At 42.1% G+C, this 27,227-nt stretch overlaps 2 protein-coding genes across 9 annotated transcripts in view; one reads left to right on the forward strand and one right to left on the reverse strand.

The window, feature by feature from the left end:
- Positions 1 to 27,227, forward strand: part of F13A1 (coagulation factor XIII A chain) — a 309,393-nt gene that overhangs the window by 128,563 nt on the left and 153,603 nt on the right. The gene's annotated exons all lie outside the window — the stretch shown is intronic.
- LY86 (lymphocyte antigen 86) lies at positions 1,049 to 26,994 on the reverse strand. Its single transcript, XM_026114887.2, has 5 exons — positions 26,705 to 26,994; positions 12,191 to 12,277; positions 10,519 to 10,647; positions 3,790 to 3,842; positions 1,049 to 1,823 (listed from the first exon to the last, which is right to left on the reverse strand). The coding sequence occupies exons 1-5, from the start codon at positions 26,823 to 26,825 to the stop codon at positions 1,725 to 1,727; spliced, it is 489 nt and encodes a 162-aa protein (XP_025970672.1). The 5' UTR covers positions 26,826 to 26,994; the 3' UTR covers positions 1,049 to 1,724.

Raw genomic sequence — 27,227 nt, forward strand, 5'->3', positions numbered from 1 at the left:
CTGAAACATAGCAACTAAGGTGACTCATGCAAATGGTTTCCAACACAGCATCAGGTCATCATAGTTGAACCCTGATCTGGGGAATGGTGGCCACAGCTGTGATGAGATCGCTGGCCTTCTCTTTTTTCTTTTTTTCTCCAGATCAGGGTTTAATTAAAATGGGCTGAAACTACAGTATGTTAAATGTACTCTGTCCCAGTTTGTGGTGCTTGCTGGTTCATGTTCAACAGTGGCAAGCCTGTCTAACATGAGCCAGGCCTCAAAGACATGCTCATCATTGCTGGGATGGTGAGTGAGAACTGCACTATGCACGTGGGAGACAAACGACTATCCCGTGCCTGCTAGCTGTTGGCTGCTCTTCTGTCTTGGTCATCTGCACAGCAGAGTTGCTCTTGTTGCTCAAGAATTTATTTTTACCGCAAGTATGTGGGTGTACAGGACAGAGATCGCGTGCCAGAGCTCCTGTGTGGCCACAGCCCCTGCTGCCCTTGCCATACATGTTGAGCCTCTCTAACACAAAGTGTGCAGCCTTGTGCTTGCTACCTTCCCTTGTAAGCTGGGACTCATCTCCAGGACCCTCCTGTGGCTCTGTTTCCTGCCCCTCTCTCTCCAAGTTGGCACACAACCCCAGTTCTGATCCCTCCCCTATACTTCCAGTCCCCCAAACAGGTCACCAGTTTCATGATCTCCAACCCGAGATGCTAACTGGGTACCCCAACCTGTGATCTGTTATCTACCCATCAGCCATGCCAGCTACAAAGGCTCCTGGAATAAGGAGAGGTTTCAGTGATGCGCTGCATTGGGGAGCATGATGTGTGACTGTGTGTACTTCTTTTGGGGCTCTGTTCTTAAAGCAAAGAATGCTTTGTCCACTGCTAATATAAAATGTCCATCAACATGACTGATGTTTCAAGTTAAAGAAAAAAAAAAAGGGGGAGGAGGGAGAGGCAAGAATCTAACTCACTTGTTTCTTTCAATCTTTTTTTTTTCCCCTGTTTTTTTTTTTTTTTTTTTTTGCCTTAAGTTTTGGAATAATCTTAGACATAAATGAGGAAAAAATATTCTTTTATTATGAATTTATTGAGAAGCAAGTAGATAACATAGCTCAGAAACAGAATGATTCATGTGTCACTAAAAAGGCATTAAAAAAGACGTAAAAAAAAGAAAAGACTCCTGAAGACTGAAGCGATACGAGTCCAATGACTGGACGTGGAACACTGCAAAAAAGGGCATGTTCATTCTATTTGGTCTTTGTTCAGTGACTATAACGAAATTTATACTAACGGAGGCTCCAGGCAGTCCTTAAGGAAAATTGAAAATGTTGAGTGCTGTAACTGTACAATAGGTAATACATATGAAAGCTATCTTTAGCATGTGTTACAAATGGTTGCCTCTGTGACTCACTGCAAAAAATTGTTTAGGCTCTCACCTGTTCTGCCTGGTGCTGTTTTCATCCCGACACCAGCATGTCGGTATCAACAGCTATTTGCAGCTGTATATGTCAGAAGCAAAAAGTGGGCTACAGTATGCATTTAGAGATAAGATTACCACTAGAGGGTCTATGACTTCTTGAAAAGAGAGAATTATAAAGAGAAAGCATCCGAACCACCATGTGGGAATTATTTCCTTCAGAATCATTGTAGCATGCAAGTAGCTCACTTGGCTTGAGCAGTTTTGGTGATCTGTAACTTTAATGAAATGGGTTTTGGCACATTGTTTATTTGCTAATAATAATCATCTAAATAATTTTTCACGGTAAAATCAGCACAAGCGACAGTGAGGCGATCTTCATTAGTCAGCACTGCTGAAACGGTGTACTCTCCCTGTATGAGACAAACACAAAGCAAGAGATTAGCCCACAAGTAGTAAATAACTGCTGCTGCTTCTATGAGGGAGTCCTCCTCCTAGTAACGAAAAAATACTTTTCCCATCAAATCCCTCCAAAATCTTTGCAGTCCAAATGTGTTTCAGAACCAGTAAAGGAGCTGTCCGTATATTCTGCCAAAAGACTCTCATCAGGAAAATCAATGCTGACAGCACAAGAAATTCAAAATTAAAACAGTGCAAGGGGGACAAAATGTTTTGATGTGTAAAAATTGCTTCTAAATCTGTGTAGTTTCTCATGCTCCTTATGAACAACCACAGTATGGTGTGTGCTATTTAGTAATCAGAAAGGGCAGAAAGGCTCAGTTGTCTGGCACTTCTCTTGTTCCAGTCCTATAGTTCAGTCTGTACACTGTTATCAATTCATACAAATTTTTATAGAAGATAACATTTTGGGTGCATGTGTGTGTGTAGATGACACAATCTGTGATGAATTACTGTATAATAAAACTAGAAGGAGCTTAATTTCAAATTGTGTAGTTAAAAGTACTGGTGATTCCTCTTGTGGGAGAATTTATATCATTGCAGTGCAAAAATCTCAACCTTAAAGAAGCCATGGCTTTTTTTTAAATTAGTCAAAACTTCTCTCTTCAGATGTTTGGAGAAGGAGACGTGCTGGGAGAATCCATTCTGCATTGCTGGCATTGCAGCATTTCTTTCTGTTTTCTTGAGAGTGCAGAGGGAGAGCCTTGGAAAGTGGAAGTTGTGGTTGCTGCTAGCACTGAGGGACGACTGAGATGTGTGAGACAGTAGCTGTTAGAGGCTTGATTCTCCAAGAAACAGCCATTCTTGTTCTCACTAGTACAGGTCTCAGCAAGTCCAGCTCTCCAAGACTTATGTTCTCATTCTGTTTCCCCATTCTGACCGTGTCTTCTCCTTTTCCCATGCCTGGATCAAGCTGGTCCTGAGCAGGCCCCAGACCTTCTCTGAGGCTATGGCATAGGTTTTATGTCAGCTGCCGAAGGTCTGAGTAAATCTAAGAGGGTGTTTGACTGATCACCTGGACTGCAAGCTTTCATGGTGGTGACTGATTCTTTCTTCCCCACATTCTCAACCAGATGCCTTGATGATCTAGATCTTGCCCTCTCCCTTTCAATCTAGTCTCTTCAGGTACCTGGCTAAAAACCCTCTATTATTCACTAGTCAAATATAGCTTCAAGTTGTGCCCAGTTAAGAGAGACAATGGTGCTTTCAGCATTTAGGACCTGTCTTGCTTTGCAATGTGATTTGATTGAGGTTTAGGAAGGAGATTTAGTTCAGTGTGGAGAAGGCTGCTCACAAAGAGCACCTTTGATGGATAAGCAGGAAACTCAATATGACCAGCGCCTAGAGCACATTCTCAACTTTCCGAGAAATTCTTCTCTTATCTCAAGGCTTCATGAATCCAGAGAAAATGTTCCTAGGCCCCATGACTTGTATTGCCAGTAGCAACTTATAGGAGCAACTACAGTGGAACAAGTACAAATGCAATAGTTATCTAAATAGCCTCTATAGCTGGTGAGAACAAGTGAGCTTCTCCAAATTGTTCAGCTCACTAAGGAATGAGCTGAATTGCAGTGCTAACATCTTGGGAATCCTTTGGAGGAGCTGCTTTGTTTATTGCCAGTTTAAGAGTAATGGAGGGCCGTCTAATAAAAGAACTAAATGGCCACATCTCTTAGCACTGGCAGAAGAGATCCACTGTCCTGAGAAGACCTGTCTGTTTCTCTCTGGATAATGATGACTCTCCTAGTGCTTTAATCAAAGCTGCTTCATTTCATATTGAAAAAGATTTGTCATGTACATGTTACCAGGTCCTGCGTGCTAGCTGGGAGAGCTTCAAATATGCTAACATGATTGCTTGTAGTCTTCTGACCATGCCCTAGAAAGTCCTTCTGTTCGGGAGCACAGTTGTGACAAACCTACCTGAGGGATTTCTTTGATTCCCAGTGTGACTGGTCCCTCGTAGTAGATGTGTTCTGAAAGACAAATATTATGATGGGTGGTTAGATACTGTGCCACACATGAAGGAAACAAGCAGCTGATAGATGCTATTTTGTAATAGCACTTCAAAGTGCTCTGGTGACAAGTGTTACAGAACTGTAAAGTGCTCATACGCAGTCTTGCAACAGCCCTCCTGAGAGAAATGTCAGGATATGTGCTGTCTTATGAGGAAGGCAGGGCCTTGGCTCAAGGAGCAAATGCAATGCCCATCTGAGTGGAGGACAGGAACATGGTTTTGTCCAACAACGTGGATGTTCCTATGTCAGTGTGCATCCTGCAAATGGGGGAATTAAAGGAGAGGGAGTTGCTAGACACAAGTCTTTTAGCGTGATCTGTAAATCCATGCCTATGCCTGTGCCTGTTAAGTACCTGGAGCTGCAAGAGTTGAACTATACTTTTTTGGTAATTTTAAGGAAAAACGTCTGAGATGAGTGCTTCTGTAGGTGTAGGCTTCTGACTGGTTGCTGAACATGACCTTAAAGTAATAAGAACATGTCTATCTTACTGTTGATAGAGCATTCACCAAGAAGTTACATGATGCACTGAAGCCAACACAAGTTGTGTCGGTAACTGTAATAGAGCCCAGGAGTCCCACCTTTGGATCTTCATCTCCCTCACTGCTAGACACGCTTTCTCCTCACTGTTAAAGAAAGGTTGATTTCAGCACTACTGGAGAATTCACAGGCTCTTCTGCAATTCCTCCTACTTTCCCATAGCTTACTGGGCAAAACTCTGTAGTCTTGATTGAAAATAAAATTCTTCAATGTTTCAGTACAGATTTTTTTTGTACAACTTGCCTTGCACAAGTCAGAAAACTCAAAGAACTGTTTTAGGATTCTCTTTTGTAGGTGTCATGAAATATTCTTTACTTTGACAGTGACAGAGGAGTAATCATTTCATCATGTTTATGTGAGTATCTGCTGGCATCCTGATGCTTGTTACTTCTAGAGAGCTGTTTAGTCCAGTCTCACTCTGTACTGCCTTAAATTGTTCCCTGTTAAAGGGTGCACAAGGGGTTTTGTCACATGTTTATGTTCCATGGTCCATCTCAGCGTGCAAAAGGTGTCTGATTTACAAAAGCATCTGCAGAACAGCTTCCTCACGTATACATGAAATATTAGTTAATGCCTTTTAACAGACTTAAAGAATCATGACTATAGCATGCACTAGGAAGAGAGTAAGATAAACCTGAGACATCACCAATATCCTACACCTTTGCATTAGTGAGGAGTTCATTAAAGGTCATGATGATCCTGGGAGGTGGAGCAGTCGCATGACTTCTGAGTGTCCCCCTGAAAAACCTTTTACCAAAACTTAGGCTAGAATCAGTATGTTTTGACTTGTAACTCTCAAACTGACTAACTACAGCGCTCTCAGAAGCTCTGTTCCCTTTGCTCTCTGCTTTTCTGGCCCCTTTGCCTGGACCACAGGAAGTCTTTTCAAAGAGTGGTTGCCATCGCTGTTTGCTTCCATGCACGAAGCAAGAGTCCTGGAGTCTGACACATCTCTGCTGCAGAGCGGTGACTCAAGATTTTAAAAATACAGCACAACCCACTTCTCAATTCACAACTTACTAGAGCCTAAATGGGAGTTAGAGACACTGCAGACTGCACAACTTGTGTGATGAGTGACTCCTGTGGGACTTTGACTGTAGATGTGCTGATGTCTAATAAGGCATATTGTGAGCTGCCCCATCAGAGTAGGTGTGTGGTCAGTGCAATGCAATGGCTCATGGTTTGTATGCACTCTCTTTCAGCAGAAGGCATAAAATGGGCCTTGTTTGAGAGGGAGAAAGGCAGCATCTCCCTCAGTCGGCTCTGAGCCCAGCAAGTCCTAGACAATAGCACAGGATAGTGGAGAGAAAATTGGGCAACCGAACAACCATCCCTTCCCCTAAAATCCTTCTCCAGCAGGCCATGGAAACTCCTCTTGGCACAGGTGGCTCATTAGGGTCCTACCAAGGCCATCAGAAAGTGGTCCAGAATCTAAACATAAAGAAGCAGCATTCAAGCTCTGAAAAGCCTATATTTCAAAATGAAGTAGATGTCATCAGGCCATACATTTGCTTCTGAAATTATGGAGATGCTAATCTCTCCTTTACATGGTAGCTGTTTTTTTCCCTACTTTGCTGTGACAAAGTACTGATTACATCAGAGCCATTTCAGTGTGATCTAGGGCTCTGCCTCAGCTCTCTCTGTTAGAGATTCTCTGTGATTGCTCCTACATGTGGTGGCTACACTCTTGCTCAGTTGGTAATGAAAGGACCCACATTCCTGGGCTGTACTGTCTTTTGGGGAGCCTCAGAAACTGTGGAGCTGGGTGCTGTGTGTCCAGTTTTAGTTCCACATTTACCACTTTGTGCCTCAGAATTGCCCTTGCATAGCTCTTTCTAACCAGGGATCTTGCAGTGGCTTACAATTGTCAGCCAGGCCTCTAGAAAACCCTTGTGACTCTCCTTGTTTCTAGCATGGGAAAAGGGATTGTTCTCGGAACGCACCTGTCCTACAAAAAGGAAAGCAGCTCTAATTTTCAGCTAGTTGAGGCCCAGGAAATGACGTAAATCAATAGGTCTGCTGAATTTTATTGTCTATACTCATTTCTGACCATAGCAACGTTCTCAGTGCACATACTGGCCGGATGAGGCTCTTTAAAGGCCATTCAACGTTCCTCTCAAACAGAGCTTTCTCCTGTAACTCCAGAACTGTACACATACTTCAGGCTTTAAGGACTGTAATTTATCACAGTATCCTTCATACAGTCATATGTTTTTGCATTCTTCACTGAAAGAGGATGAACACATCTGTTGCAGTAAGTGTAACTATCACAAACACTGAGCCTAGCTTATTGAATGAATTGTATGGTCTTTTTAGAGCTTTTCTGTCCAAACTCAGATGCTTTTATAGCTGCAAAAATATGTGACTATATATATATTTATATATATTTATATTATTGGGAGCAGCCTAAATCAGGACTGCATTTTTCTAAATAAGAAGTCCCCCATGTCTTTATTTGTATGCTTGTAAGTTATAGCATCTGTCAGTGTGCTGTAATCAGTGGTGTGCTTAGCCTGCCTTCCATGTTCAGCTCTTTTTTCTTAAAGACTTAACTGAAGGTGATTTCTGGAACATCCTGGAAAACATTTCTAATGTACTGCTGATTTCAGGTGATGTCACGGTATATTTTGGAGCAGATTTTCACTATTATTTCTTATCAAAAGTAACTTAGTCCTTTTCCTTGCCACTGAATGGGCCCCTAGAAGCTTCCAGTCTGAAGCAGAGCTTTCAAATGTGTGAGTGAGAACTTCCTGAGAATTACTTCAAGTTACTGGTTATCATTTATCATGAAGATGCCTCTCATTCCTGACAAAACACCTATAATGAAATTCTCACTCCTCTTTCTCAGATCTTCCTTGCACTGAAAATCTTTAAACGTTCTCACACTCTTATACTATATAAAGGCCCTGTACATCTGCACCCACCTCTTCCTTTTTCTGTGTTTTAAATCTTTTTAGAACTTAAATGCTCCATGTTGGAGTTCTTCTAGGACACGATCTTGCACCCATGCAACTCTGACACAAAACTTCTGTGAATTTTAGGGATGCAGGAATGATCTGAATAACTGCCAGCAATAGATATATCGTTGGGTGAGAAAAATCTATATAAACATATAGCTGGGTGAGAAACATGCACTCTCTTTACTGGGGAGGAAAAAGAGAGTTGAAGGCGCTAAGGAAGACAGCAATGTGTATCAGTTCAAGACCTAACTTTGTGGTGTAGTTACTTCCTCACAAACACATACCTAAACTCTCAAAGTGATACCCAGTTCTGTAATTCATGTCCCATTCTCTGTTTTTGTTTGCAAAAACCATTTCAAAAACATACATACTGCAACACCTGACCAAACGGAGGCAATAATGTAATGTAGAAAATGCAGGTCCAGAGTTAGGGGTGTTTTTTGTTTAGTTTGACAGTGCGCGCAAGGAACTGTGCAAGTTCTCTGGTGGTGCCTTTATCCGTTGGGGCTCAGAGAAAACTTGCGGACTTGCAGAATATCTGAGTATCTTTCAGGAGGAAGGTTTTTTTAAGCCTGCAAGTTGTGGTTAGAGCATTGCTTAATATTACCATACTAGGTATGTTTCTCTGATTTTTGTGATTGCATTGGAAATCTGTTAAATCTTATGCAACTATATTCTTTGGAGGAAATGTGGAGTAACCAGCTCTTCCTACTAAAAAAGTGGAAGCACTAAGCTCAAGTTATACCACAAAGAATTTAACTGTTTTTGTTGTTATTGTTGTTCTTAAATGGGAAACAGCCCACTTCCTTGCAACCTTTGAGCTTGCAACTTCAGAATAGGGTTATATCTCAAAGAAAAACATCTTGGAATCCTGTTTAAAAGCCCTAATGAGCTGTGCCAGATGTGACCTTCGCTTAGAATAAATAGTAAATATGTTAGGGAAACATCCAGGTATATTAGTTCTCCTAAAATTTTTGCAGTTGTGACAAAGTTGTAGCATTATAAAATAGCAGAGAAAAATAAAAAATTCCCACATCCAGCTCTCATAAATCTCTTTTCCTTGTAACTTCTGCTCCGCTTGTCTGCACAAGTGGACCAATAAAGCCTGCAGCAGAGCTACACTCTGGGAGTGTACACATATGGGAGAGGGAGGGACGTGCCATTTTTGTCCTTCTTGTGGTGGCCAATAAATTCTGTGTGGAACTATATTTAAACTCAGGTCAGATCTCTGTTGGAAATGTTGCCTGTACAAATGGGACTTTGCATGAAAAGCTTCAGTTGAAAGGGCTATCTACTCTTCTTCACCTTTGCTAGGCTACATACTTTACCATTCACAATGTTGTCCTTTCTGCATAGATTTTAGGTCAGATTTACAGCCATGCTATTATGCTCAAAACATGGCTGCGCTGAATTGCCTCAAACTGCTTTTCAATTCACTTTGTTGCCTTATAACATAGATTAAAATCAAATGTCAACTAATTAAAAAATACCACAGTTTCAGCTTGAACCCTAGTGGTTTGAAAAACTTCACTTTTCCACTGTGACTTAATTACTAAATAAAAATAGTTATTGAACAAGATGGCATGTTTTAGAAAGTGTGCGGCAGAGGTCCTCGCATTGACTTAGGGATGCTTCTAAATGAAGATGTATGGTACTATTTAAACAACCAGCTATGGTTTTATATCATAATGTACTTCAATTAGTAGAAACAATCCCCTGCCAGTCTAAGACTGAGGACTTGGAAACCCCAGGAAAATTTGGCTTTGTGGCATAATGTGTGAATAGCAGTTTGCACTTGGCTCAGGATTGACTCCACTTCTCCTTAATGTATTCTCTAAAGGGTGTTATTAAGTACTTCTTCAGGATAAGACAGTTTTTCAGTAGGTCTGTCGGTGTTTGGTTTTTTTTTTTCCCCTATAATTCAATACACAATCGAAGAAGCCTCTAAATTTAATTTTTCTGTTTATCTGGCTTACAGGATTTACATAATTGCTTGCTCATGCAGCATTTTTCTATTATTCTTTGTGATATTTCTATGCTGTGTGAAATGTCTTAGTGATTTTCCAGGGCCTGTCTTAGCAGCAGTGCTGTGCACAGTTGTCAAACCTGTAGCCCTTGTACATGAATTATTGCAGGGATATCATGATGGAGATGCAAGTGAATGGAAAGGAAGTGGAGCTTCTGAAGCTAACCAGCTCTCTAACAACTCTGTGATAAACTTCCATGCACCTCTACTTGCTTATTTTAAAACTAGCCTAAAGAGATGGTTATGATATAAAGAAAAGGAGGGACTTCACAGTGACCATTTAAGATCTGTTGATATTACAGTCCAGAGGCATGACTGCAGCTCTTCTGGAGACATCATGGCTAGCTTTATACTACCTGGCTTCAGTCAGATATTGAGATGCTCATGGCAGTGGGGACCTCAGGTTGCCCAGGCCCACCTGGGACCAAGGGTGCATATTTTGTCGGGGTAGCCAATGCTATTGTAAAATAAGTAGGCTGCCTTGGGTTGATGGGCATGAACTGAAATCACAGCTTCTGACTGCAGCATAGACAAGGGTTGAGCTGAAACAAGACAGAAACCATAGATAGTATCAAATAATATCTTGGTCCAAATATCCTTATTCAAGCATAGTTCCTCTTAAAGTAAGTTAAGAACTGCTTTCAAGGACAGGAAGCATTACTTGCTTAGTAATAAAGAACTTGTTCAGAACTTGTTTGTGCAGCTCTTTCTTTGACAAAAATAAAGGCCAGTTCTGCAATACTATTTGGTCATGTGACAGTCATATATATATATATATATGTATGTATGTATGTATACACACACACACAGAGCTTACAAACCTTTCTGTGCTTTGGAATAGGGTAACATTACCATAGTATTTTTCTTGCGGACTTGAAACCCAATGTGTGTGCTATACTCTGTGATTAAAAAAATAGTGAGCAAACATATTAAGGAAAAAGAGGGGTCTAAAATTAAAACATCTCTGTCCTACTGTGTTTCTGTCATACATTAACATGCCATTGAAATAAACAGAACATTATGTTGTACTGGTACATTCAGCAGCACAGCGGGCACATCCTGCTTGCAATGCTCAGTAGCCATCAAACATTTAGAGTGCTACCTAAATTACCTCCTTTCTTCTTTCCACAGAAAATAAGCTTAGGATTATCTGGCTCACAAAGTGACTCCGAGTAGCTTAAGACGGTCTTCCCATTTATGATCAGGTTCATCTTCAGATACAATTGCTTGATGCTGTGTCCTATGCACAAAACAGGAGGAGAGCCCAGGGATAGTACAAGGGTAAACAAGTTTATTATTTTATTTTTAAAAAGATTGCATTTTTTTTCCTCTGATGCTTAAGCAATTGTGTATTTTCTCTTCACTGAGAACTCCTGATATGTAGAAATCTATGCTTCAGGGACAATTCTGTAAGTCTCCCAAGGTAAATACAAGAGATATAATAGCTGTATCTTTATTGTTAAATAAACTACGCCAGTGACCATTCTCTGACTCTGAGCCCAACTGGCATAGTAAAGCTTGTGTCCATACACCTAAACTCTCTCACTTCCCTCCTGTCCTCCAGCAGAGTGACTTTATCTGGTTTGCCCATGGGCCCACGAGGCCCGTGCTTGCTGCCTGGGAGAGCACTAGCTGGCCTGAACCAAAACTGCGCTGGGGACCAGCCTAAGCAGTGCTGGCAGCTTGCCTGCTTGCACCAGTGCCCTGGACCTGTTTGGCATGTTAGTATCGATACAGCTGGTGAGGCTCCTGGATTTAGAGGGGAGCCCCTGTAATCTGAGCTGGTGGAAAGGGATTTGCAAATGCCCATCACTGATTCACAGACCTCTTACACTTTGCAGCCCCCTGAAAACCAGTGCTCCCAGGCAAAGGGCAGCACCTTCCTGGCTCTTCCTACCAAAAGTCCTCTGCATACAAGGAAGCATTCCCAAGGGCTATGAGAGGGTGGCACACAAACTTGTTTTTAGCACAGGGAGCATGCAGCAACTTGAGCCAAATCTCATATTTATATTTTAGTAGTATTTAGAGGCTCCAAGTGAGATTGGGGCCTACAGTGTTGCAAGAAGTGTTGCTTGTCCATGCAAAGCTAGGATCACAAGTCAAGCTATACCTTATATTTACTTGTGCACCCAGCCCCTTAACCCAAGGGCAGTTCTCTTTTTGACCTTCTTATGTCAAACGATCAAGCACTGCTGGGTATATTGTCGGCTAGCCGACCTGGTGAGCTGATGGCGTGGCAGTGCATTGCCTCAGGCTAGCAGTACTGACGCTCTGACTCCCCAGTGTTTCCCAGCAGTGGTCCCTGTGTGTCCAGGAAGGGTGGAAGGGTCCTCCCACCTCACTCCCCCAGAGCCCCTGCAGCAGTTCAGTTTGGTCCCTCTCCCGGAAGGGTCAGCCATGGGGATTTGGAGAGCACTGCCAAGCGGGCACAAAAGTCTGGGTGCTATGGTTGTTTCACTCGGGCTATTTCAAGATGACTTAGAGGTGAAGACAACCTCTGTAGCAGCTGTCACCTTGGCAAGCTTATATCCATAGTACAAAGGGTAGGAGCGGAGCAAGGGCCCAGAGAGTTGATATGGCCTGCCCAAGGTCACATAGAAGGTCTAAGGCAGAGCCGAGAACAGAACTGACATGTCTCCGGTCTCACACAATGCCCCTGGTTTTGAAATTTCTCAGAAATTCCTAGTTTGTCAGAGGTTCAGACACTCTTACTTGCTTCTGAATACCAGCACTCACACAGTGGATTACTTTTTTATGGCATGAAGAAATAGCAATTCACTTACTTAGGACTATGGCAGCTCTGATGTTAAAGGTATGGGATGTGATATCAGAACATCGGTCAATGCTGAAAGCAAAATCTTGCTGAGGATCTGTCAGGAGACAGAAGGCAGTGGGTAACCAGTTGTATTTTTAATGAGATACTGACTGCACAGTGAAGAACAATAAAACTATGCGATTGCTTTGAAAATCAAATTACATGTTTCTTTGAAATTCTCCAAGATCTGTTCAAAGCTCCCATGCCCTGTATTTAATCACTACTTCTGTCTTTCCTGCCACTTTAATCTGAACTTCATTCAGCAGATAGCCTAAATGTGGCTAAAACCTACTGTGTGGACGAAGAGCCAAGGAGGGTGTTCAAGGAAAGCAAGTTCACCAAAGGGTGGGTAGTCAGTACTCATTCAACACTGAAGCCCTAACACAGGTACTCTTTTCAGGCTCTGCACATCTCCGTTCCTTGCTCAGCTGTGACAGGCACTTTATGATGATAATGTTTTTTAGTTTGTTTGTATTACAGGGTGGCTTGGTGAGGCTCTCTGGGAAACTGAATCCTGAAGTGGGATGAAAAGTCTAAAATTAAAATAAAATAGTGTGCCTGAGATCCTGCAATATTTCATGCTGCATCCACCATCATGTAATATTTCTAACCCAGGAATACATCTCCCTCTCTGGGAGATGTTAGCAGAGCAGGAGGCCAAGGGAGCCCAACCGCTGATGATTGACATGAATGTGGTTCTTGTGCATTCCCATAGCATCCCTTTCTCATCATGAAACTGCCAAAACTCTTGCACAAACATGACTACTTTCTCTCTGTTTCCGCCTTTTCCTTGCTGGCTCTCAGGAATCATCTTCCCTTAAACTCTTTGGGACTTTTCAAGGCTTGTCAGCATGTCACTATCCGATGACAGCTGTCAGCAACAACAAACAGCTTGGTTGCTGCCGGAGCTGCTGCAATGAAAGGCATGTTCAGAGGTTTCCCAAACCGTGGCTGGAGATGGAAGATTTGGCCAGTTCGGCTACATCTCATCTAACCCATGTATGTATGCTATGGCAAAGCCTGAAGGCCTGATTTAGGCAAATGTTTGGTCCTTACAGTGGTTTCCCGACTGGACCATGCATGCCACTTCGTTTTCTGGGGAAACCAGAGATGCCATGGGGGTGTACCCAGGCATGACTATGGCACATGCAGAAGCAGCTGTAGGCTCCTCAGTTTAGATAAAGCTGGTCATGACAAAATATAGACTTGGGAATTGAATTCTGTTTCTAAACTTGTATTTTGAGATAAATTTCTCACTGAATTGAAAAATAACAGTTTGGGAGAATTTTGCTTTGATGCTGCACTGAAACTTGAGTCAAGAATGTCTGTTATGAAGCTGAGCTCACGTGTCAATAATGCATTAACTCCCAGTTTGACCCAATTTTTACAATGGTCTTTCCACACCTGTAGAAGCCTGCAGGGAACAAGCATGGGTGGCCAAAGCCTACTTGCTTAGAGGAGAGCATGAAATGAATGAAAGAGCCGGGAGGTGTTGGGGGCTCCAACTAAGCCTATTTCTCCAGCACTGGGATTATCCATGTTGTCCAAAAGGAGCTCCCAAGTCTTAAGCTCTGATAAATTTAACTAGCTAAAGGAGACAGATGAAAGTGACTGCCCACAGCTCTGTTCTGGATTTTCTCCTCCACGCTAAAAAAAAGAGTTTCTGCAGTTGCATGGTCAGTCAGGGGCAAAAAGGTGGCACCTGGAGTTGTTTATCAGCTACTTAAGCATGACAGGGGTCAGAGGGTTGTCTCATCTCCCTTTCCATATTCCTGCCAGTTTCTGCTTTGCTATTGCAACTTCAAAAGTTGTTGCAACCGAGTAGAAAAGCAGTTTCCTGCTCCAGCCGGAAATAGTATCAAACTTCTCTTTTCTGTGGGGCGGTTATGCCTGCTAACCCTCTGGTCTCTAGCAACCCTCAGGGTTTGGTTTCCGCTTTCCTCTGCACTTCTGCAAGAGCCCCTCTCATTTCTGTTTTTAGCATGTGGTGTGATGATAAGGTTGAGGAAGCAGCTGCTCAGATTCTGAGAAAATTGGGTGTTGGTGCCTACAAACACTGCTGGTTGTCCAATTACTAAAATTGTTAGTTCTGTAGTTTGCAGAGGGGGCTATGGTGACAAAATGGCACTGCAACATATACCATGCTCTTTTGCTTTTCAAAGAGACTAAGTTGTGCTTTAGTCAGCAAACTGAATTGTGGTATTAGGGCTAGAAGTTTAAAAATTTAGCTGAAAATTTCCCATCAATAAATCCATTTGGATGGAAAGGGGTTGCCCAGGAAACCAAGCTTCCTTAGAAAGCATGAGCTTCATATGGAGAACCTGAACTTCAGAGTAGTTTAGTTTGGATATATCTCATGAGCCTGTCCTTTTCTATAAGTTGCGCTCTTTGGCCAGATTACATCTTTCATGGTGCACTGTAGCCATGAGTCTCTCCTACTGCACTACAGAGATGCAGCATAGAGGGACTCTGGTGCGTCCAGAAAGGTGTTTTCCGATCCCCAGAGAGGAAGAGAGTGTGAAAGCACTTGTGTGAGAAACTCCAGCAAAATTTGTGAATTAGGGCACTTGGATTTTGTGTTGTTGCTCTGTTGCTGAGAAATGTAAACTTTTCCACTGGCAAAAGAAACCCCAGTTAATTTTCTCACCATCTCCCTGTGGAAATTCAGGTTATGACTTTGCAATTCGACAAGTTAGATGCTGTTGTGTACATGGGGGCCTCCTGCTGAAATCAGCTGAAAGGATGGCTTTATTGCCAGAGCCATGGTGCCGGAGAGTCTAGACTCCAAAACAAGTAGGCAGAGTGTGTGCAGCTAAAAGTAAATTAATTAATATAGTATTTTTTAACCATTTGGTAAGTGAAGATGTCTGTAAATTCAGCTGTGCACTGTGATCAGAGTTAGTGTGCTATGCTCCTCTTCCTTTAAACATTGAGGTGTCCCTCATCTGTGGCAAAGGCAACTCGAGGTAGTTGCCATTTTTGTGTTTCATTTCAGATGCACAACTATGAGTCACTGTGCGTCTCTTATGGAGGTTTAATACTTATTCTTCCTTGTTTGCCTCAATCTGAAGTGAGCTGGTTAGACTGAAAAAAATACATGTTATGTCTTTCACATGTGCAGAGCAATAACATTTACCATTAAATCTCTAAAATATGTGGGGCTGCCCTTCAGCCTTCCACTTCCGTGCAACATTTCGTAGTGCACAGTACTGTATGTTCCCAGACTTCCCTCCGCCCACTCCCTTCAATCTGCTACCTCTTCCATAATTAAAGCTAGAAACTCTTCAACTGGTTGCAGAGTTTTGCTTTTCCAGTTAAGCTCTGATATATTACCAAGACTTGAAACTATGCTGGAAATTTTGCAAACACGTTGAGGTTTAGCAGTGAAAATGTGCTTATCAGGATCAAAAAGGGCATTTTTTATGTCTCTGTATTTTTGTATGAGAAGGGCTTAGGCCGCAACATTTGCAACTAGCAAGGAAGTGCCCAGGAGTAAGATTTTGATTCAAGTTTCTTTCTAGACAGTTCTAAAAACCTTTCAGGTGACTCCTTTCAGAAGGAGGCAAGTCTTCATCTTTTGTAACTAATCAGTTTGCTGTAAGATCTGTTAGACCCATTATTTAAATTCAGTGCTGTCGCTAATGCTGAGCTTTCAACTGTATCCAGCACTGAATGCACAGTTTTCACTAAAGACCAGATTCTGTAGTACAACCCTACTCTGTGAGAGGTAAATTTGGGACGTCCCTGGCATCCTGCCACTGATTACCAGGCACTTGGGATAGTGCCAGCCGACCCCACGCATCCCACCTCCTGTTTCACCCTTTCCTGAATACTGTGGGGGAGATTTCTTGCAATATTGGCTTGGTACATGGTTTTCCTTGCACGCTGCTTATAGTTGCACCGTTGTGCAAGATTTCAGCTTGGCTTAACATTGTGAAGCACTAGCAGAGATGAATTTGGCTGGATTATTCTAGAAGACTGAACAAACAGGAGTAGTTGGTTAGATGCTCAAAGAAGTTCCTGAACTTTTCTTGCTAGAATTTCTTTTCCTGGTCTTGTTCTTCATAGAAAGTCTTGTCCTAATTAAATCAGTTCAGACAGATCTATAGCAGTCTGTGTGTGATCCTCCTGGCTGCAAGCCTTGTACCTTTGATGGAAGTTATTACCCCCATAACAGGGACAATAGCAGCGCATGCAGTTTCATGCCTCAGTTCCTGCAGTTGATAGGTTGGGCTGGCAGCTCCAGCTGCTGCTGAACATGGGCGTGTACTGAGACCATGGACCGTGAGCTGGGGCAGCCAGTATGCTGCACACGTCCCATCTGCCTGCTGTGCTGTGGGAGTGGTGATCTCCAGCAGGGAGATGGAGAGGGCAGCTGGGAATGATAATGTGCTAACCCACTATGGCTAAATCCCTCAGAGCCTGCCTGCCAGACCACTAACAGGGCATTACAGAAACTGCATGGCCAGATGGGAAGCACCTGTTTTTGGAATTTTGCTGGGCTGTTCTAGAAGAGTGTCTGTCTTCTATTCTTCTCTTTCCTTCCCCCCCTCTTGTTAAGTATTCTCTACTGGGTTTACTCTCATCTGAATCTCCTCTAAAATCCCATTGTCTCCATATGAGTATGAAAATCAGTAGTATAATGGAATAGAAGCAGCAAGCAAGCAAGCTTTGCTTTCAGGAGTTCACATCTGTAAGCCTCACAGTGGTGAGAAGACTCTCCAGTTTCGTCACCTTTGGGTCTTTCAGAATTGCACTTTCAGGAGTGGGTAAGCAGTAGAATTCAATGGAATGACATAACTGCACTTTGTTAGGGTCATACAAGGATAGACTGGTGCTAGAAGAGCTGGAAATTAGCACAAGGAAGAATCATATTTAGTAATTACCCAGCAATCCTCACCTTCAAAGCTCTTAATAAAATTAACTCATTAGTCCTTACAACATTCAAGGTGATGAAAGGAGAGGGAAAGAATGAGGAACTGTTTGGGATCCTAGACTTGATGTATTCACTTAACACTGTCCTTTTAATGTTTATTTAAATGAATTAACCTGAACGCTCAAGGTTATATTTGACACCGTGGAGTCTGCTTGTAACATTCTGAGGAAAAAGCACCAGCTGAAGCAGAAAGTCAGTTAGATTTTACTGAGCACCTTCTGTTGAATGTACCTCCCTCTGGGCTTGCCTTCTCTGCACAACACTGCCATGTTCAGACATGGCTGGGAGGAACAGAGTGACCTCTGTTCAGCAGAGAGCAAGTTAATTTGTGAGATACATGTTGGCTGATGATAGCTTATCATGATTGGGATGCTGTATCGCAAGACCCTCACCTCAGAGACATGACCAGCTTTGGGCTTTTGCTTAGTTTAGGCACACACTCTCACTTCCTCTGCAGAAGCCTCAATATATTTTATCTCCTGTATCTTGTATCTTTCTGGCTTGCTTAGACAACATGGACATGAAGGAATAGGAAAATAACGGTTAATGTATCCTTAACATCCTGGGGGCTACAGACTGTGGGGATTCCTCACTGCAAACAGTGCTATCAACTTGTGGCATCTGATGTCTGCTTAAACCTGTAGCTCCTGAAGACAAGTAACTGAGTAATTGTGCTTCCTTTTTGATAAACCTTCCATGACTGTAGAGAGAAGCCTGGAGATTTGGTCTCAATACAGTCTGTAAGCTAAAAAACCTTAGAACATGAGTAAGATAAAATATGTTAACATAAAAAAGAGCATTCATGTGATATTTAAATCAGTTCCTCTCCTCTCTCAAGAATATTGAACACTGGCAATACATATAGCAATTATGTACAGTTTGGTTAGATTAAGGCACAGGCATTACTGGTCTGGGTTTATGGCCCTAGTTTTGGAGCCAGGTGATTCCGGAGTCTTATGAAATTAATTTAGATAAAGGAATAACTCTCTGTCTCTTACCGTTTCAAAGGAAATACATTGCTGAGTATAACCCAAGTCTGAATTTGCAAATATTCAGAAACAATAACTCAGAAGGTTGGTAGCTTCTCTGAATGTATTGCTGGGACTCTAATCACAAGAGCATAAGTACTTGCTTGAGGTGTAAGGAACCAATGTGGGATGTTGGGCTCAGCCCATGTTGAAGGGCTTGCAGTGTAGCAGAAGGAGAAGAAAGAGACAGATTTGCCCTGGAATCAAGCAGTGGCCAGCTAGTGGCAACGTGAAGCCATGGACCTGCTGGTAGCCTGGGTGAGGAGTAGTGTGGTCAGCACTCTGTGAAGGCAGCAGATTTGAGGGGCTCTCTAAAGCTGTAGGGCTGTGTTTGAAGGACAGAGGTGTCCCTGGCCTGCGTGAAGTGTCCTTGCCGAAGACTTAACTTGAGTCTCCCTGCCTTTTCCTGCCCATAGAATTTTTCTTGACATTGGGCTTGTTAGAGCTGTTCACTAGGGCTGGGGGGGCAGGCAATGTCTCAAAGTTGATTTAATGGAGACTTTCTTTCATTGTCCCAGTGGTGGTATTTGGAAAGGGGGATTGTGGTGCTTTGTGTTGTATGACAAAGCTTCATCTAAGCCTGTTTGAGAAGACGAAACTGAAAGATGCTGGGTTTCAGAGACAGCAGATACAGATCTGTATTTGTATTTGATAATCCTGATATGTCCTAGTTAGCTTGAGAGAGAAAGGGAGGCAGGGCAGGCTTCAGCTACAGTGGTTTAACAAGAAAATCCTGCATTAATTTGGGTCCAGCGGGGAATGTGTTAGAGAGAGAAACTCTCTGTTCTTCTCTTCTGTTGGTAAGAAGATACCATGCTCTGCATGAGTAAGATACATACAATAACTGCCTGTATTCCTAATCAGATCTGTCTCTTCTCTCTTCAGGTGGTTTTATAACATTCTTTATATTGTTCTACGTAAGACAGATATCTCTGGACATTAGCAGTTGCCACTGTGCCTGGGGATTCACAACAGACCTGCAGACTTGGGTCAGAAATAGAACCAAATAGTACTAGAAACTGCCCTGCTGTTAGACACATGCCGTGCTCTAGGATAGCAGGCTGATTAAACAGAATAGTAATCAGCAGCATATAAATAGACAAAATGTTCCTGTTTTCCCAGGATGGCTTGAAATCCACTGCAGGAATGTGGCAGTAAACTATAATTGGAAAGGTATGCTCCCTCTGCTAAGAAAACTAGCTGGATTCCCACCTGCCTGATTGCTGTTGGATCACTTGACAGAAACCATCCATCTTCAGGTGAAGAGGAAAATGGTGCATTGAATTAATTTGTTGTAGCTTTCAAGATCCTGGCATTTGGCAACTGGAAGCTCTCCTGAGTCTAAAAGCAGCATCTGGGACAGATCAGAAGTTTTAGATTCAGTATGTGATGGTTTTGTACAGGGTATTTGGACATCTTGTCCCTGAGGGGTACTGTGCTACCCCAGTTTTATGTTGCCGTAAGTCTTCTTGAAGCTGGCGCAGTGACACAACCTGCAGTAATGCAGAAGTCTTTTGGGGGGTTGTTTTCTGAAGTGTGTTTTCTTTTTTCTTGGATTATTCTGGATGTTTTGGGTGACTGATGTTAAACTGCTGGGAGAATCCTATCTCCTGCCTCGCCTTTTCTTTGGTAAGGATCGTAGTGTCCAGAGCTGTTTTGGGGTCTTGATGACATCTCCAGATGAGATGATGTGGCAATGTCAAGAAAGCCTAGTAATGCTTCACATGCTTACACAGAACACTTTGCACCAGAGCACTTATGAGACCCTGTGACTTGTTCTTGCTCCTAACTTGATGTAGTGAATGTATCTTTTGATAATTTCTACTTTATGTGACATGAGGCTAATCTCAAAGTTTTATCATATTGTTAATATAGCAGTGATTTACCTGTTTACTAAATTAGGCTGCTTCCTCCATAAAGACTCAAATTCTGCATGCAGTAGCAAATGGCAGTTCTGTCTGGCCCACAGTACTTCTTGACTGTAATGCAATATACTGTTTTATGGGTATACTTCTATTTGTTTCCAGTGGGGAGAACATATTTTTCTACAGCTTGCACTGTGGGCTGCTACCCCTCCTGCTTGTGATACCTTAGCAACTCTCAGTGGCTACAGCAATTGAAGACATGGCAAAAGCCATTATTTGGAAATTGCATCTAGTAGTGGAATTTAACAACTAGAGATAAGGAGCAGGAGCTGTCAAACATATGCAACCATCTCTTTGTGATACATGATGCAGGACCTTCATTGCTTTGGTGAGGAAATGGGCACTGTGGGCACTGGGAAGAAGTCTCTGAGAACAAAACTAGAAAGGAAAATTTAAAATGTGGTGAGGGAAGGACAATTGAGGTTAATTCTCTCCACCACTAGTCTCAGTGAAGGCATTAATATTGATCTTGCTAAATGGTTCAAAATTTAGATACTGTACCTAATGTTTTGCCTAAAGTACCTTGGAGGTGTGAAATTGTCTCCCATTGCTCCTTAACATTACATTTTAAAACTTACTAAGTATTCTCCTTGCTCTGAAAGAAGAGGTAGAATTAAATTAGGAGCACCTAGAGAGGTCACTTCGGAAAGGAAAATTTTAATCCTCTCTGATGGAGTGGAGAATGAAACAGATCAGGTACTTTTGGTTTGTGGAGGGACCAAAACTTTACGGGAAGATTTACATGTACACTTACATCCATGCTACCTTGATTTTGATGATAGCTTCAGTTTGTTACGATGTGGTGCCAGAAATATACTTGTCAACATCTGGCCTTCTCTCTGGAATAAGAATAAGCTGTACCAGATGGGCAGCCAGGCTATGACACTAAAATGGCTTGGACACAGCAAGCAAACAAAAAAAATTGTTTTCAAGTGAAATTCTTAAGTTCTTTGATTGTTTGCCCATTAGCAATCTATGCAACAAAAGATCAGAGGGGAGTTGGTGTCATGTGGCTTTAAATAATTTAGAAGCAGAAGCAATTTCTGGAGACTGCTTGAGGGAAATAAATAAATAAGTAAGTCCAAGAGAAGCATCTGGCTCAATCCATCTGCCAAAAACCAAAGAATAATGGAAAAAGAACTGTCTTGGAGAACTTTCGCCATGAAGATGCATGAAGTGAGAGTTTTTGCAGACTTTCCTTTGCCAGTGAAAGCTATCAGATTACTTATATCCTTTAACTAAAGGATGTAAGTGTGTGGCCAGGGAATGCATATCTGGAGGAAAAGGGACCAGCAGACTGCATTAACATGGGTTAGCATAGAAAGCAGAAATGATTCTGCTATAAATTAGTGCTACAGTGATGAGGATTTAGCAAGATTATGTACAGGTTGGTATTGCTGAATGACCAGGGATGGGTGTTACAGATCCATTAAAAAAAGGGGGGGGTGTCTTAAATGAAATAGTATATTTGACCTCTCAATATATAGGAGAAAGAATGTGATGGGCTGACTCTGTGAGCTGGACTCCAGTAAGACTGAAACTATTCAGTATTGACAGACAAATTATCAGGAAATTGTGATCTATCTAGGCTATCAATCTCCACTTTTATTTCTTTTTTAGCACTCAAAAACTGCCTCAAAGCAGAGTTTAACAGGAGGGCGTTTATACTGAGCTATCTGAAAAGACCAGATTCTACACCAGAATAACCCTGTTGACTTCCAGCAACCATTTTAAGAGAGATCAGAATCTGATTTCACAAGTTCAAGGAAAGGCAGTACAAATGAGAGTTTATCTGTCAGGATAATCCAGTGCAAGCTCACAGTGAAGTGCGCAGTGCTCCTGTTTCCTACTGTACCACTGTAGGGTAGGAATAAACTTCATAGGAGTGACCCTGCTTGAAGTGTGACATAATGCCATGCAAACAGTTGTGGAGCTCACTGGACATATGTTCAGTCTAACTTTGCTCTGTTTAGAAAGGACATTGGCGTATAAAAATAGCTCCCAAAAGAGCAGCAGAGGACCCTGTGTCTAGCAGAAGTCATTAACTGAAGCAAATAGTTGCCCATATCCCTGAATATATGGGGGGGGGGGGTTGTTTTTTGTTTTTTTAATCTGTGGATATGCAAATATAAAGCTGCAAAAAAGGGTGCAATCAGTTTCCTGTTTAGGTTTTGGAGGCTGAAATGAATACTGATTGGCTTTTCCTTTTCTGAAACTTCAGCTGATGGCTATCAGTCTTGCTTCAAATCAAAGCAGAAAAAAAAAAAGCAAACAAAAAGTCAGACATGATTTGGGAAATCTGTTTCTGTCTGATAGCCAGAAATCCCATGTGGTCTGAACAGTGTTTTATAAAGCCTAGGGAATATCCTTCAAGGTGTCCTCTCCAAATGCTACTACTCTGACTCTCCTGAAGATCTCCCTGAAAGTCCCTGTTTGTTCCTCCTGGGCATAGAAGACAAAGTCCTTAAAGGTAGATGCTCTCCAGACCCTTTCTAAGAACCTCCTGCCTGCTAGCCAGCTTCTCTGCATTGTTGAGAAACCTCCGATTTCAAGCACCAGGCAGCTCTGAAATCTCTGAGGTCCTAATCTAAACATAGGGCTTTATTAATCACTGAGCATACTGGTCCATGTATGTTGGCTGAAACAAAAACAGACATCTAAAATACTGATTTGTTGACATAGATCCAACTAACAGTTCATGAAAGAGAGCTGTAAAAACAGTTGGAAAATATTTTCTAGGGATCTGCAGCAGCAATCTCTTGCTTTACCCTTTGAAGAAGGCCTCATTTGAATGCTACATTGTAAGAGTGTTTTCATGGCTAATTAACAGAGAGTGCTGCAATTAAGCTTATATCAATGGTCTAGAAGCAGGTGCTGGTAGACGTGTCAAAGAATTACATTTTGTACTCTCTGACTGACTTGCGCCTTCAAGTAGATGCCTGACACTCAAACAGCACTGGAATCTGCTTGCAGCACTTAGCTATCATTGCCTTCATGATTTTCCCTTCCCAGAGAATTGCCTTTAAAATGTAACTGGAAAGATCAAAAGCATGATTACTGTAGAAATCACTGTGAAATTAAAAGGGATAGGAATCAGCTATTTGTGTAGCCGATTCTTTTCATGTCTCTGCATATACTTGCCAATTGTGGTTCTCTTTTCTCAGTTAGAGATTTTATCTTAGGATCCCTGCCCAGGTTTCTAAAGTGATTTGTGGTCATTTGAGATCTTCCTTCGTTTTTGTCACTTGTTCCTGGAAGGAAGAGTGGCTCTGATGGGAAATGTCTAGCTGTTTATAGACTGTCTCAGTGTTATGTCTCCTGTGGTTATACAGAGGAGGCAGTATACTGTCTATTTACTTTTTTTCTAGACCACCCATCCCTCAGCCTGAGCTGCTTGCTATGGACTTGTTACTGAGAATTTTCTTCTTATTTCCTTTTGATGATTTTTTTTCAAGTGCATGTGACAGTCGATCATTAGGATCTTTTCCAGCCCTTTCTTATGATGGATGCCCTGGGGTCCTGAGTCCCTCAAGGTTTAGTCTGACGTAGCTGGATGGGAATGGGATTTGTGATGGGATGTTCGTATAGCCCACAAGGCCTCAGGTTTCCTTTCTATGGCATTCAGAATATGGAGTGGGGGCTCAGTGCATGCCTATATCCTACCTCTTTACAGAGGTAGGATGCAGCTAGGGCAAGCACTTGGAACAGAGATTTGGGAAGGGCTTCTGGGCACAGAAAATTGCTACTCTTTGTCCATCCATCTTCAGTTTTCCCATCTAAGCTTTTATGCTACCTTTATCACAGTTATATTAACTCACATTTTTGGCTTTATGCAGATTTTTACTGCCTTATAGGGGAGGATCTGACAAACTGCAAAGCAAAAATGAACACTTAGCTCAATTTTAAATGCCCAGGCTGAACTCTCAATCTGCTGATAGAAGGCATTCAGCTCCAGAAATGAAGTTATGAAGTACTCAACTAAAATTCTCTTTCTTTCCTTAAATTTTACCTAATTCTATCCTGGGTCACTGATAATATTCTAGTATTTACAACAAAAACAGTAGAGTGAAATACTGACCCTCTTGAAGCCAATGGGGAATGCTTTTCACCAAGATTTCATACTAGAAACCTTACTGTAGGGATTGTATCCCAAAATGCCTCATTCTGTGGCATCTTCAGTAGAGCAGGAAATACCATGACAATTTCTCAGACCGAAGGGACATGCAGGTAGAGAAGTTTTACAGAGTTGTTTTACAACATTTATGTTGAGATTGAATGCCCTCAGTCAGGAGTCAGCTTCACATAAATGTTTGGTTTTAATTTTGCAATTTGTCATTAACTTACCATTGTTCTTCAGTAGTTTGCCAGAATTCCCTGTGTAGCCACTAATATGAGTTATCATAGTCCCTTTTCCCCACCTCTGGTCTATGAGTTAGGAAGCTACTCCACCTTTTAAAATCCCACACTAAAACCCTGAAGAATGAGCATCCCTGTGATTTTGGGACATTTTTTTCTCTAAAGTATCTAAAGTGTATGGGCAGTTGCCTAGCATTGATGCTGTGCTTGCGAGAAAGTTGTCTCGAGAAGGCTTGCTGGGATAACATCTTTGTCAAAAGCAGGTGCTAGCATACCTGATCCCTTCTGGGTGAGAGTAGCTGATGGGACACGTGTAAAGAATGAAGCTCTGTTCTCCCCGCCTAGTTGTGGATTACAGCAAAATAATTTGGGGGAAAAGCTTCCCCTCTCCTCAGAGGGCAATCAGAGCATTTGGCACTGTTGCAGGCTGGCCAGTGAACATATGTAAAAGCAGCGTCTTTTCTGAAGGACGGGAATATGGACTAGTCTGTTCAGGTTTTTGCTCTCCACCTGGAAGGCTGTCTATAGATTTTTGGGCTCAGCCCAGAATACCATATTTTTTCTGTGTTATATGAACTACCAGACTATGAACTGGAGCTGAGATGCAGACATGCATCCTGGTCTGATGCTACAGGTACGGTGGCAGGTACGGAAAAAGGCAGGGCAGACCATTGGGATGGCAGCTGGGAGTATTGTCACAACTGAATCTGCAAAAGCTGTCAGGGGGAAAAGGATCAGGCTTCAAACAAGGAATTTGATTTAATTCTCGTATTGTTTCCACATCTGTGTAATCCTCTCACCTCCTGTAGCTGTGCCCAAGAGAACAGAAACCCTCTCTCATTTTGAGACCTGACCTGTGTTATGTCTGGCTTGTGCTTCTCAAGCTGTGAACTCCTCCTGAATAGAATGTACCTGTTATCTTTCTCTGCATGACAAACTAAAATAAGTGATATATGAGCTCTAAGCAAATGCATTTTGTTAGTGAGCCCAGTGGTGTGCATGGTAAGAAGCAATGCCTGACTGACACGTGCCCAGCAGACAAATTTCATCATCATTTGGATCAACTGTAGCGTGTGCCTCTGTGTCAAGGCATCTCATGCTAAGTGAGACCTGTTGAGGGAACGGAATTAGTTTATACAATTAATTCTTGCTAAAATAAGGGTAATAGCAAAGCTTGTATTCAGTATCTAATTAATTATTTTCCTAATACAGGACATTCATTTATAATATGTGAACCCTGACTTTGTTCTCCTGGGAGCAGGCCAGTAAAGAATTGCATTACAAATATTTATTTACTTCTCTTGTCCCTCACTGGCTTTATTTTAATGGGTGTGCAAAACTGCATGAAAGCTCCGCAGGAGAAAAAGCCCCCTGGGAAACCCTTTGTATCTGGATGAATTGGAAAAACAAACTCTAGGGTGCTCACTTGCCATGAATCACTTTTCACATCACGTGCAGAAAATGAATGAGGCATCTGTGAATCTAATTCCCTTTGTCCCAGTTGCAAAGCAGACCAGCACAATAGGGGAGGCACAAGGCCAGCAAAGCAAGGGAGCTGGAAAGCAGGCACCATTCAGTGAATTCATTTTCAGTCATTCCAGTGCCGCTTGCTCCTTTTCTTCTCTACAGATTTAAAGAACAAACAAGCCCTACCATCCCTGGGAAATGCCTCTGGTAAGTGCTGCTGCTGAAGTCTCACTAAGCACGGTGGCAATGTCTGAGAACACGATTCATTCCTACTGTCACACCAGGTCCCTTGTCACTAAGTGGGAGGACAGAAAACACATCACCACAGCCTAAGCACACGTTATGAAAAAAGCAGATCAGTGCATTGAAGATTCTGTGTCATCCCAGGGGTAAAAAGGTAAAGATTCAGGGTCTACCTCTTTTTTTGTTTGTTTGTTTGTTTGTTGTTTTTTATAACCTAGCTTTAAGATACCAATCCCAGTTCTCTCTTTCATGCTGAATTGGAACTATTTTTGACAGCTGTTATTAATCTGAATTTGGTTACATTATTTCCTCTCCATTACCTTTCAACTAAATACAGTCAGATTTCTGTGTGTGTGTCAACCAAACCAGCTATATTTGGAAGACTAAAAAAATTCTAACTACAAAACGCAGTCCTTGCTTGGAAGTGTAGCCCTTCCATTCATTGCCTGGTTTATAAGCCTCTTGCACCGTGTAAGACCCACTTCATTGCCCAGCTAAAAAGAAAATGGATATTTTAAAAGTCTCACCACAGCTTTTGTAATATATTTCCAAGTTGCTCTCTTTGCAGACTGTGTGCGTAGGCCATTCTGTGCTGGCATTGATGTAGAGCAGGAGTAAGATGAGTGCGAGGACATTGGATGTCTTCATGGTGGTGGTGGTGGTTTGCAGAATTACTTCTTTCTGTCTCTCACTAACCCTCTGTGGAGGAGTTTTTCTGTTCCTTTTTCTCCAAGGGAGACAGGAGATACTACATTCACGCCTGTAGAAGGGTTAAGTGAGCCAATGCAGCCTGCAGCTTGCCACAACATGGTATAAACAAGAAACTAATCAGAATTGGAGGATGCTACTTCCGTGTGCTCAGACTTCTGCTTTCTGTTTCATGTTAGCTTCAACTAATGACAAATGATCTAATCACACCTACTGGCTGCACTGCGTAGCACAGCCTTGGCGCTTGCTGGAACAGCATAGCAAACTTTAGTTTTTCTCTCACTGTCAGTTTCTTCTCTTGAAGTCAAAGCATTTAGGTGAAGGCTTCAGAAAAGCTTAATT

This window comes from Dromaius novaehollandiae, chromosome 2, assembly GCF_036370855.1.
Source record: "Dromaius novaehollandiae isolate bDroNov1 chromosome 2, bDroNov1.hap1, whole genome shotgun sequence".
Classification (NCBI taxonomy): domain Eukaryota; kingdom Metazoa; phylum Chordata; class Aves; order Casuariiformes; family Dromaiidae; genus Dromaius; species Dromaius novaehollandiae.